Here is a 12,121-nt window from a genome sequence, read left to right as displayed (position 1 = left end):
GGCCCCGGCCAGTGGCTGAGCGTCCCCTCTCCGTCCTTCAGGGATTGTGAAAGTAGCTGGAGGTGGCTGTGGGGGTATTGTGCTCCGTGCACAGTCATGCCCTCTCCTGCTTTAGCAAGGAAGAAGGGCTTGGCAGGGGGAGCTCAGGAACCGGAATGAAAGTTCAGGTTGGAGGGTGGGGCCCAAAGGGGAAGGCAGAAGGAAACTCTTCCACCGAAGAATCGAGTTAGAAAACTCCCTCGCTTTCCCCGAGACCGTCAGGAGACACCCAACAATTGGCAGCCCAAGCCGAACGGCTCCGAAGGCAGGATTCGCGCGGCTGGGGCCGGCACTGAAACAGAGCGCAATGGACACGAAAGGTTTTCGGAGGAGAGCTCACAGGTGCCCCCACCACCCCGTTTAAAAGTGGCTTAAGGAAGTGTTTTCCGGGAAACTGAAAGTGACAGGCAAAACTTATAAAAAGATGCTCCGGTTCCCTTTTGGGCGTGCCACGGCGTCAGGCCTGTTTTCTTTCTCTTGACATCTAGATTAAATGACCCTTCAGTTACACCCGGAGTCGTCAAAGCAAGTCTATTAGCGACTGTTCTGTTCAGAAACTTTTCAAACGGGAGTTCTCCGCCATCTGTTACTTGGTCTCTAAACCCGATCCGGCACCCCCGCCCGAAACCCTTTGGTGACTGCCCCCATCTCCCACCAGCCTTGGGGGTGGGGAGGGGAGGGACGGAGCCGCCGCTGGATCCGCGGGGGTGCGGCGGGGAGCGGGAGGAGCGAGATCGCGCCCCAAAGGAGCGCGGGGCGCGAAGGTGTGGTGGAGGCCCCGAGGCCGGAGGTCAGAGGGACCCAAGCGACGACCGCGCGGCGCGGGCAGGGGGGGTGGGGGGCGCGGGAGCCCCGCCGGACGCGCAGCGCGCGGGGGGCGGGCGGGGAGGTCTGGCTGGCGGCGGGCGGTGGGAGTAGCGCCCCGGCTCCCAGTCCCCTCTAAGCCGCTCCAGCCTCCCTAGCCGGCCCCTCCAAGGCAGGGTCACAGTGCCCGGTCGCCCCCGGCCTTGCCGACGTCATTTTTAACCGTTCGGGACTCGTGAGCAAGAACCAATAAGTGGAGATCCCAGCCAGGGAGTGTTGTCAGCTTTTCGGTTTCACTTCGGGCTTCTTTTTAAATGGCTCTGCTCCGGCAAACGAATCGTGAGTGAGGCCGGGCACCTCAGCTCCGGCGACCGCAGCGGGAACGCAGTTCCCGTCCAAGGCCAGGGCTGGGGGGCGCCGAGGTCGCCGCCGTTATGGACGCCCAGGCGGCCGAGGGCAGCGGGTCGGCGCGGGGCGCTCCCGGCCGGGAGCCACCGACGGCCGGGGTCCGGGAGGTAACTACGTTGATAAAAGGCTCTCGGATTTTCATTTACTTCTGTTGCTTCTCCATTTCTCTAAGCTCCTTCTCTGCTCTGTATTATTTGAATTTCTATTATAGACATTTATTTCATGGGAAATCAGAAAGTTTGCAAAGAACATCACAACTGCTCTAAACCTCGTGGGTAGTATCAAGGAAAGAATCGGGCGGTGTCGAATGTAGGTTTTATTTTGACCACAAAAATGACTCGTAAAAATTATCTGGGGGCTGCTGCTGAAAAGCTATAATCAGCCAGTTGCACAACCAGCGATCAGTGCAGAACAAAAGAGCGTGTTTGGGGCGTCCTCTTCTAATTGTTCACTTCCCAGGCTTCCAGAACTACCTTGTAAATTGCAAGCAAAACTTGTCTGACTTTTGTAGTTTGACTTGTAGGCAGCTTCTCGAATGAGTTGGAAACATTGGGTTGCTTGTTTCTGAACTTCTTTTTCCCCCAAGTCCAGCTCTGAGTCGCAGTCTGTAGGGAACACACCTCACAGGCCTGTGGGAACGGGTGAGAAAAACCCCAGCATTAGTGGAGGGGCAGAAACAAACCCGCGGCAGGTGATCCTTGTCTGTAATGCTTGCCGGCTCATTAAAAGCTCACACCTTTGGGGCTCTTCCTTTACTTTTACAAACCGATTTAATATGTAAATGCTGTTTTGAGGACAATTCCACTAGGTTGAACCGGGACCCCCAATAAAAAGAAATAAGTAGTAACAACGAAGGTCTAAACAACAAACCACGCTCAGTCCTCCCCTCCCCCAGAAGAAAGGAGAGCTTGTGAGTTAACTGACCCCTCCTTCACAACCAACCGAGGACACTGCCCTTCACACGCTCTACAAAATTAGCAAAAATTCTTTATTTGCTGCCAAACTAAAAGCACACTAGTAGCCTCAAATCGGAACTCGTAGCTCTTGTGTTTGTTGATGTGCTGGAAAGTTAGTTCCCACTGTGTATTCATTAACTTAATCTGAGGTACTCAACAAGACTCTTCCTTTGAACCTTGCAGATCCCCCTCTTTGGGGCCTACTCCAACGCTCCACCTCCATCACACATTACAGGAAGTAACAAAAGACAAGTCAGAGATAAAGACTGAGTAAAACTGTAGAAGAATTTAGGAATGTTTTTCCTCCTCCAGAAGGCAGGTAGGTTGCTATTTATTAAACAGGAAGACTTGTGGATGGGTCCTAGTGCCTGGGGAGGCAGGGTGGTCGGAATAATCTAGTCTCTTCCATTGAGCTCATAGTAGCTACTAAGAAGCAAAGGGGAAGCAGGCTGTTACTTCTGACGAAGAGGCAGGGGCCATGGATGTTGGAGAGGCCTGAAAATCCTAAAAACATGAGCAGAGATGAATTCATGCACTTGGCAGAAGGTTGGATAAGTTATAATAGTTTCTAATCCATGTGTTCCTTTTTAAAAACTCAACAGTACTTTGTGGCTTATTAAAGAAGAAGAGGGGAAAGATTGTGGATTATAATCAATGGCTCCATTATATTGCCTTTTATTTCAGATTGCAATAGTCTTGACCAAAAACTGCATTTGCTGGTGATAGGAATGTAAATTTAAAAACCTGTGAAAATTATGCAAGTCCTTGAACAATCAAGAACAAAGTTTAGGAAGCACCGAAATAAAAATTGGGCTCCCGAGGCAAAAAAAAAAAAAAAAAAAAAAAAAGAGAGAGAACTTGAAATTATTTAAGAAGAGTAGAAATTTTTTGTATTTTCTCAGGAGGTCTTAAGAGTTTATCAGGTCTCTTCATATCAAGGACTGCTCTGCTTCCCTCAGTACATCTCAGGCGGGATAAACCACACACTTAATACTCCCCTTCCAGGATTTAAATACTGGCTTTCTGTGATTGGGAAGGAGTGGGACACTTAAATCACTGGCTCTGACCAAAAAGGGGATTAGAAGAGTCTCAAAGAAAGTCCAAAGAAACTATAACTGTTTCTATTTGCCGTTAATGAAACGAACAAGGCTGTCTTGCATTCTTTTAATAAACCATTTTTAAGTGATGAACAGTTTTAGAAACTTCTGAATTTGCCAGATATGCTCTGCTTTTCTTTTCTTTTTTGTTTTGTTATCTTTCAAATGTGGGGAAGAAAACCCAAAGTACTGGACAGATTTGACAAGACGATGGAAGCCCTTCCTAAATGCATTTTGCATTTTGTTTACGGCAGTTCTAACTGAATAGAGATATATTTTTTTAAGAGCTTTAAGTTAGGTTTTGAATAGAAGATGCTCATTAACCAATGTTGGAATATCAAGACCTTGATTTCATAAAAGCACCTCTTCAGTCTTTAGGATTAGCAAACTCAGGTCTGATGTTTTAAAGGGAGGGCATAATTGCTACTTTGCAATATTTGTGTTAACTCGCATGACACCTTACTTTCAAACACTTGTCAAAAAGGCAAATCCCGAAAAGACCAGTGAAAAGCAAACAGTGGAAATATTAACTATACAAATAAGTATACCCCTTAGCCAGTAATTCTCCTTGTTAGTTCGGTGTCCACCGAAGGAGAAATGTACCGAGGTCAAAAACAGGACTCTGGCCGTTAAGGAGGAGGGAGTGGGGGAGGGGAAGAGGGGAGTGCGGAGGGACACGCGACGAACGTAAAACAAACTGGTGGCATTCAGTCCAGAAGGCAGGTAACGCTCCGGAAGCGGATGAGGTGTACCAGTCAGCTGGGCGCTCCGAAGCTTTCCAGAGCCAGGCTGTTTCGTGCTTCTTTGCCTTTTCCTTCAAACCTGGCCCTATGTTGGAGGGGTGCAGCGTGAGGGGGATTTTTCGATGTTGGGAAGTGGCAGGTAGGAAAGGAAACCTGACCTGCCCCAAAAGGCAGCAATTAAAGTCTTAACGGCGACCCATCTGTCGTGGGACGCCACCGCCCCCACCCCCACCCCGCCTTTCCCCTAGCAAAGCCGTCCCCGAGCTCTTTGTCTGAGCAGGGAAGAAGAGGAGACAGGGTCTGAGGCCCCAACAGCAAAAGGAAAGGAAATTTCCAGCTTGGGTGCACCCTGGGTGACTGAGCCCGGGCCCAAATCCGCCGCGAAGGCGCCTCTCTCTGGACTCGGCTCTAGAGCCCTAAGCTCGCCTCACCCTGCACCTGTGTACGGCTGCAGCCTCCCAGCCCAAAGCCACCCCGAGACCCGAAAGGAGGCATTTCCCAGGCCTAGTTGTTAAGGCCGGTCGCATGCAGACTTTCTCCCCATTTAGCCCTTTGGCTGCCTCCAACTTCCAATAGGACTCACGTCCCTCCCCCCCATCCTTAGCAATTGCGTGTCCCCACCACCCATCCCGCTGCTCTGCTCCGCCGCTGGACACAAGGCGCGCGTCCCCAGCCCTGGCTCTCTGCAGTGTCCACCCCTCTCGGCTCGCACGGCCGGGGCGGGGCAGACCCTCACGAAAAGCCACAGTGAGTGGCCTGTGCTGAGCATTGTGGTAGGGAGGCGGGATTATTTTGAGGCAAATTTCCTCCGTTTGGGGTCCAACTTCTCATTTTGGGGTGACATTGCTCAGAGGCTCAACAATCCCAGGTTTTATAGTCTGCATCCAGGCTCCCACTGCTGACCCTTTCCAGGCCTCTTGCAAGAAGTCACCCACACCCACCTGTCACCACCCGTTCTACATGCACTCACTGAGGGTAACTCACCAGGTAGATGGCACCCTGGGCTGCAGCGGGTGGCCACTCCCAGGGGCTTGCGGGCCGCAGGGTTCTGAACTGGCACGTTTGCGCTCTTCCTCCACTTCGTGGCTCGGGCTCGCGGCCGCCGATCTCTCGCCGCGCAGCCGCTAGTCCCACGGCTAAGCTCTGCGGGATCGCAGGCTTGCAAAGGGGAGCAACCAGGAGCGTGAGCGCTGCAGTGGTGGGCGCGCTCCGGACCGCGCCTGCCTAGGCGGCGGGAACCCGCGCAGCACGGAGGAGCAGCCACCGGAGCCTTCCAGGAACACCCCTTACGCTCTACGGCTCCTCGCCGAGTTTTGACAGAGGCGCCAGACCCGAGGGCGCCGGCATATTGGGGCGTTGCAGGGACTAGGTCTCCGCGCGCTCGCGTGCCCGTAGGTCCCGGTGCTCGCCGCCGCGCGGTGAGCACACGCACCCAGGCTGCCTCCTGCGCTGCTTTGACAAGTGGTGGGGACTCCAGCAGTAGGGACTGGAGGGCTGGGGGTGGAATCATAGGTTGTTTCCCTTCTCTGCTTAACTTTCAGTATCTAAAATGCTCCGAGAGAGCTCTGAGAGCAGGTACTTAACATAAATATTTTTTCTGGGCTCTCAATGGAAACGTATAAAAGCGCGCGTGTGTGTGTTCGTGTATATCGGGGGTGGGGTCGGGCCGTAGCCGAGGTTTCTTGTCGTGTGATACCCGCCTATTCCTTGCAACTCCTTCTCAACTTTGTGGATGGAGTGCGGCTTTCCCAAACTTCTGTCAAGGTACCACATTTACAAAACCACAAATACATAACAAGCCTCCCAAGGCCTTTAATTCTCAGGGACATTTTGTGAGGCCAGTTACCTGCTGGCGTCTTCCAAGTGGTCCAGATTCGGCTCGGGCCGCAGAGACTCCGGGATGCCAGGAGTCCTCAGCCCCGGGCCCCAGAGGAGCCCTAGAAAGAGGGCTGCGGAGGAGGCGGCGCGGCTTTGACCTGGGCCCTGTGTCGGCCCGGCGGAACCGTGCAGAGAAAGCTCGGATTTCGCTGCGGTCGGCTTCCTGGCCGTGGCTTTCTGGAGCCTGGCGTTTCATAAATATAGCCGGGCGTTTGCCCCTGAATTAGACTCCGTTTCCTTATTTAGCCTTTGCACAATGATTTTAGATGATGTCACTTAGAGCTAAACGAGAAAATTGATCTCAGATTTGCTTGGCCTTTAAAGCCTGGTTAAGCAGATTGAGAATTAAAAAGACAGAGGAAAAAGCAAAGGGGCGGGGGAGGACGGCGAGGTGTGCGCCCGAAAGACTGCGCGCAGAGGGGAGGGCGTGCCGCGCGGCGAAGAGCGCCCCCGCCTCTTTTGGGCGGGGGAACTTCACTCACCAATGAAAAGTAGTCACTGACTGCGGAGAAAAAAAAAGTTTTCCTGTTGACTGTTGGAAGCGAATTGAGCAATTATCTAGTTTACCTTCTCCTCTTGGAAGTTAACGATTGGCGAGATCTTGGCTGCGTTATTGACACAACACTTTCTATTGATAGAAATAAGTAGTGATTGTCCTCGAGTCATTGGTGCGCCAAGAACTCTGCGATGGGCTGGCAGGAGTCCATTGGGCTGGGCAGGCAGGTTCGGCTGGTGATGCTGGGGAGGAGGAGGAGGAGGCTGCTGGTGGTGATGGTGCCCGTCCTCCTCTCCGCAGGTCTGTGACAAGCAGGGAACAAGGCAACGACGGCGCAGCCTGGCCCCGGCTGACGGACTCTGGCGACTCAGAGATGGACAGTAGCTGCCACAACGCGACTGCCAAAATGTTAGCTACTGCTCCGGCCCGGGGCAACATGATGAGCACCTCCAAACCCTTGGCTTTCTCCATCGAACGAATCATGGCGCGCACCCCAGAGCCCAAGGCCCTGCCCGTCCCCCACTTCCTTCAGGGAGCCGTGCCCAAGGGGGACCCCAAGCACTCTTTGCATCTTAACTCGTCGATCCCTTGCATGATCCCCTTCGTGCCTGTGGCGTACGATACGAGCTCCAAGGCTGGAATGACGGGCTCGGAGCCGCGGAAGGCGAGTCTGGAGGCTCCGGCGGCACCCGCAGCGGCGCCCGCAGCGCCCGCGTTCAGCTGCAGCGATCTGCTCAACTGCGCGCTGAGTCTCAAGGGCGACCTGGCCCGGGACGCGCTGCCGCTGCAGCAGTACAAGCTGGTAAGGCCCCGTGTGGTCAACCATTCTTCCTTCCACGCCATGGGAGCCCTGTGCTACCTGAATCGAGGTGACGGCCCCTGCCACCCGGCAGCCGGCGTTAACATCCACCCGGTGGCCTCTTACTTCCTCAGTTCCCCTCTGCACCCTCAGCCAAAAACGTATTTAGCTGAAAGAAATAAACTGGTGGTCCCGGCGGTGGAGAAGTACCCCTCGGGAGTAGCTTTCAAAGACTTGTCCCAGGCTCAACTGCAGCATTATATGAAAGAAAGCGCCCAGCTTCTGTCGGAAAAAATCGCGTTCAAAACCTCTGACTTCAGCCGAGGCTCTCCTAATACCAAGCCCAAAGTTTTCACTTGCGAAGTGTGTGGAAAGGCAAGTACTATGCAGGAGGGAGGTCTCCCTCCCTCCCTCCCTTCCTTCCTTCCTTCCTTCCTTCCTTCCTTCCTTCCTTCCTTCCTTCCTTCCTTCCTTCCTTCCTTCCTTCCTCCCCTCCTTTCCTCCTTCTTTCCTTCCCTCCTTCCCTCCTTTCTTTCAAATTTCATTTTAATTTGTAATTATTTGTATACATTTTCTATAAGGTTATTTCCTCCCTCCCCCTGCTCTGACGCGCTTAATTTCAAAGTACTTGTTGGGCTAACCTGTTCTCCATGTGTTTAACTTTAAGGTCTTTAACGCACACTATAACTTAACCCGTCACATGCCAGTGCACACAGGAGCCAGACCCTTCGTTTGCAAAGTGTGTGGAAAGGGCTTCCGGCAAGCCAGCACCCTGTGCAGGCACAAGATCATTCATACCCAGGTGCGGAACGGTTGGTAGAAAAATAGCCGCTAAACCCTGACTGTTTAGCAAAAGGTTTAAAATGTGCTAGCTGGACGGGAGGAAATGCCATGTTTTTGCCTTTGTTCTGCTTAAAAACAAGGGAGACAGCATTACTGTGTTTTTGAGTTTGCAGGACTCCACAAAATACCTTAACTTCTCTGCTTTTCTTTCCTTCCCCTTAGGAAAAACCTCACAAATGTAACCAGTGTGGCAAAGCATTTAATAGAAGTTCCACTTTAAACACGCATACCCGAATACACGCAGGCTACAAACCGTTTGTGTGTGAATTCTGTGGCAAAGGATTTCATCAAAAAGGTATAGAACGCAGGAGGCGTTGCCTTTCACCAGTAGTCTTACTGAAAGTTCCAATCTTTTCCGGGTATTTTGGAAAAATGATTTTTAAAGTGCACCCAGTTACTGGTGCATCTGTTGCCATTCCAACCTCCTGCCCTTGCATCTGATTAGTAATAGAGAAAAGACATGGTTTATACACTGAGGGGTATTTCCGAGCGGCTTGGTCTCGTTTTATATAACTGGGTTAATAAATATGCTTTAAAATGTGGAGGAGATGGCCTCATTGCTGATATTTACAAGTAAACATGGGGAGAGAAGTGCAGGTGCCCAGCGCAGCCCGCACCTGCTGTCCGAGCTGTGGCAGCTCTTCCTCCTGCTTTGCAATAGTCCACTCCTCTCTTTTCAAGCTCTCAACTTAGACCCACGTCCCTGTCATCTGTCTGTTTCAGGGAATTACAAAAACCACAAGTTGACCCACAGCGGGGAGAAGCAGTTCAAGTGCAGTATCTGCAACAAGGCTTTCCACCAGGTTTACAACCTCACCTTCCACATGCACACTCACAACGACAAGAAGCCGTTCACGTGCCCCACGTGTGGCAAAGGCTTCTGCAGGAACTTTGACCTCAAGAAGCACGTCCGCAAGCTACACGACAGCAGCCTGGGGCTGGCCCGCACGTCCGCTGGGGAGCCCGGCACGGACCCGTCGCCCCCTCTACAGCAGATGCCGCCTGCCACCCTGCCGCCGCTGCCGCCGCCGCTGCCGCCCCCCGGTCCCCTGCAGCCCGGGCTCCACCCGGCCCACCAGTGATCAAGGCCAAAGTCCCTTCCCAGCCGCATTCGGGCCCCACTACCGAGGCAGCGGGGGAATAGAGCTGGTCCTGCAGACCCAAGCTCGTCTGCAGACCCCAGGGCGTGTTGGGCCCCACGTTAGCGCCTACCAGAAGCCTCTGCATTTCCCCCGCCTTTAGCCTCTTGCATGCACCTGCTAAATGGTTCTGTGTATTATATCCTATATACGCACTAACGATTATGAGAAAATTGGGGGTTTTGTTTTCTGATTTTTTTTTAAACAAAATTCTGCTGTATTTATTGAGATCTGTATTATCCTACCCGGGAATGCTGCACCATTTTAATTTTATTATTGTATATATTTCCATTGTGTTATTCTGCGGTCTCAAGATGCCTGCCGATTGTTTATCATTTCCTCTTTCCCTGAGGTAACAAGACACTGTGTGTATGTTATATATACACGCATAGATGTGTGTGCCTGTAAAGGCACATTTCACAGTCGTGAGCACACACACACACACACACACACACACACACTAGAAAAAGGTGGTTCATTATGGATGAATTTGAATTTTGGTTTTGATTCTTGCACGTGAAAATTGATTCATTGACTGTTGGAAATAAATACTTGGAACATGCTTATTTAATCAACAAATGTAAGGGCTCTGTTCATATTATTCAGCTAGAGATCACTATTCTGACCCCCTCATCCTTCCACATTCTTTGAAAGTTCAACCCTGGGTTAGTACCACCTAATGTTTGTTCTGAGAAATTCACCAAGAACAAAATGATAGTCTCTTTACACAGTTACAACTTCGGCCCAAAGCAATGAAATTTGACAAAGTTCAGAGGCAGAAGATGTGAAGTTTTCTAACAAACGTCTTTGTCCTGGGCCATCTGATCTGTTTGAAGTGCTGGTTAAATGGAAACAACGTATCTAGGAGATGTGTGTAATATACATCCCAAACGTGCATCAGGACAATACCATGCAGAAAGGTATCTATTGTTTGCATCCTGAATGCACACAGGCACTTGTACACAGCTGGCAAAAAGATCCTCCGTGTTTTCATGTGTATATATGTTTATAGACGAATATACTTCCAATCAAGGAGGGAACATGGATGAAAACCAAACTGTGTCGGGTGCCAGGTCCTTGAAATGCTTCAAGTGTTAATCAGCAGCTCCACTGTGAGCTCGGGCTCTGGTGTTTTCTAACTGCAAGTCTCTCCTGTTTTCTTGCCAAAACAGTGAAACAACTGCTAAAGACTTTAATTAAGAGGGGTAATTAGTTCAGATTTATCAAAGCCGGGTTGTTATACTATTAGCTGCTCAGTAGAAGCTGCCAGACAAACTCGCAGAGCAGCACAGCCATCCCACCGCAGCGGGACCACATCCGGGGAGAGATGCAGGGGACAGCGGGCCGCAGGGGTCCCCGCCTCGCCACCGCGGTCCCGGCACCCCTGCCCGCCCGCAGGGTGCGTCTCGGCCCCTCCCCTCGGCCTGGCGCTATCTGCAGTCCTGGCGGTGGCGAACAATCCACCGCAGATCCACACCGCGGGCACAGGCTCCAGAGAAGCCTAGATTCTCTTCCCGCGCCTGGGGCAGCGCTGCCTCACTAGCTCTTGGAGCGCCCCGATGGTTGCATGAGAGAGGCGCGGGGAACGAGTTTAAAAATGTGCTGTGCCGCCTCACTTTTGCACGTCTTTGTGGCGCTCCTGGCAAAGTGGCGCCTTCAGCCAGAGGCGGGACGAAGAACGAACCTGGGCCGGGGGCACCGCGGGGGCAAGGCGGCGATTTCCTTGGCAACCAGAATCTGCATTTCAAGGCCGGGAAGGATTGACGCGGGCGCGGTGAGCCCTCGACCCGAGGGGCTCCTCTGCGGCCCAAAGGGCAGGGAGACGACAGCCCCGGAGAGGACCGCGGGCGAGCGGGTGAGCGGGCCCCGCTGGACACCCTCACCCAGTCCACTCGGGGCCCCTTTCGGGTTCGGGGAGCCCCAGGCGCGTGGCGCGGAATTGCACCCGAGGGTTCCGAGAACGGGGAATTCACGTGCAGACATGGGGGCCAGCCTCCCCTCTGCTCTTACCCAAAGACGCACGCCCATCGGCATCCCACCGCCCTCGCGCACTGGGAGTTTTTTAAGTCCCGGCCCCGCAATCCTTAGATGGAATCCCCACGTTTTTCTTTTCCTGGCCTCCCCACACCCCATCTTGTCCTTTGCTGCGCCCAGATCCATGTTGGGGTTGCCTCAGAAAGAGATGGAGAGGTTTGGAATCCCGTAGAGTTGGGTGGTTTCTGAATCTACGCGGCAGGTGGAATTGTGGTCGTTCCCTAAATGTAGAGGCCGATTGAAAAATCTTGTCCCAGGCGCTAGCTGCAATCGTTTTCACAGTTGCCCACGCCATAGAGGGAGTTTCGGGAAATGTCTCATAGTTTAGAAGTAACTACCTTTTGGAGGTGGTTTCGGCGCATCTTGAAAGCATTTGTTCTCTTTGAGTAATCATAATGAGGTCAGGGGTCATTTTAAAGGGCAGAAAATGGCCTTTGCTTCGTGAACTTATTCTCAGCAAGTATTTGAACTTATTCTCAAAACCCCGGGAAGTAGTTCTTCCAGACTTTCAACGTGACTCGATTTTACTGGTGAAAAACAAGTTGAACAACGTTGAGGAAAATTACTAAACCATAAAATACTTGCAGCGAGAAAGTACTTCTATGTGGTAGTATCCCCACCTTCTAACCCATGCCAGTGTGCTTTGACTTATATTAAAAATAGACATCTCTGGAAGGAAAAATTAGGTTGGGGGGTGGGAAAATGAGAGAGGGAGAGAGAGAGAGAGAATGTGTGTGTGTGTGTGTGTGTGTGTGTGTGTGTGTGGAGTGGGGGGGGGGTCTGTTACTGTAATCTGGAATGACTGTATAGGTCTAATTTGGGGAGGTACAATGGTTCCAGAGAAGGCAGGCAAAAGGAAACGTTGTCTACCTGCTCACAGGTTTG

General features: G+C 52.1%; 2 protein-coding genes across 4 annotated transcripts; one reads left to right on the top strand and one right to left on the bottom strand.

Annotated features, from left to right (window-relative positions):
- Window positions 1–1,550: 1,550 nt before the first annotated feature.
- On the bottom strand, window positions 1,551–6,724 carry LOC123384004. 3 transcript variants are annotated; one of them, XM_045052664.1, is made up of 3 exons: window positions 5,894–6,724; window positions 5,032–5,205; window positions 1,551–1,880 (listed from the first exon to the last, which is right to left on the bottom strand). In XM_045052664.1, the coding sequence occupies exons 1-3, from the start codon at window positions 6,119–6,121 to the stop codon at window positions 1,692–1,694; spliced, it is 591 nt and encodes a 196-aa protein (XP_044908599.1). In that variant the 5' UTR covers window positions 6,122–6,724; the 3' UTR covers window positions 1,551–1,691. The 3 variants fall into 3 exon arrangements, with proteins under 3 accessions (XP_044908599.1, XP_044908598.1, XP_044908600.1); XM_045052663.1 differs by adding an exon at window positions 3,853–4,132 and having other exon boundaries at window positions 1,748–1,880; window positions 5,032–6,023; XM_045052665.1 differs by lacking the exon at window positions 1,551–1,880 and adding an exon at window positions 4,003–4,132.
- On the top strand, window positions 4,029–9,781 carry FEZF1 (FEZ family zinc finger 1). Its single transcript, XM_003982993.6, has 5 exons — window positions 4,029–4,186; window positions 6,722–7,595; window positions 7,888–8,022; window positions 8,226–8,358; window positions 8,787–9,781. The coding sequence occupies exons 1-5, from the start codon at window positions 4,170–4,172 to the stop codon at window positions 9,143–9,145; spliced, it is 1,518 nt and encodes a 505-aa protein (XP_003983042.3). The 5' UTR covers window positions 4,029–4,169; the 3' UTR covers window positions 9,146–9,781.
- Window positions 9,782–12,121: the final 2,340 nt, after the last annotated feature.

Source organism: Felis catus, chromosome A2 (assembly GCF_018350175.1).
Source record: "Felis catus isolate Fca126 chromosome A2, F.catus_Fca126_mat1.0, whole genome shotgun sequence".
NCBI lineage: Eukaryota > Metazoa > Chordata > Mammalia > Carnivora > Felidae > Felis > Felis catus.
This window is presented reverse-complemented; position numbering and strand designations above follow the sequence as displayed.

Coding starts and splice junctions, on each gene's coding strand:
- LOC123384004 (XM_045052663.1), bottom strand. CDS start 5,557: ATGATTCCACCCCCAGCCCTCCAGTCCCTACTGCTGGAGTCCCCACCA. Junction 4,133..5,031: donor CCCAGGGTGCCATCTACCTG/GTGAGTTACCCT, acceptor CCTCCAACATAG/GGCCAGGTTTGAAGGAAAAG.
- FEZF1 (XM_003982993.6), top strand. Junction 7,596..7,887: donor CTTGCGAAGTGTGTGGAAAG/GCAAGTACTATG, acceptor TTTAACTTTAAG/GTCTTTAACGCACACTATAA. Junction 8,359..8,786: donor CAAAGGATTTCATCAAAAAG/GTATAGAACGCA, acceptor TGTCTGTTTCAG/GGAATTACAAAAACCACAAG.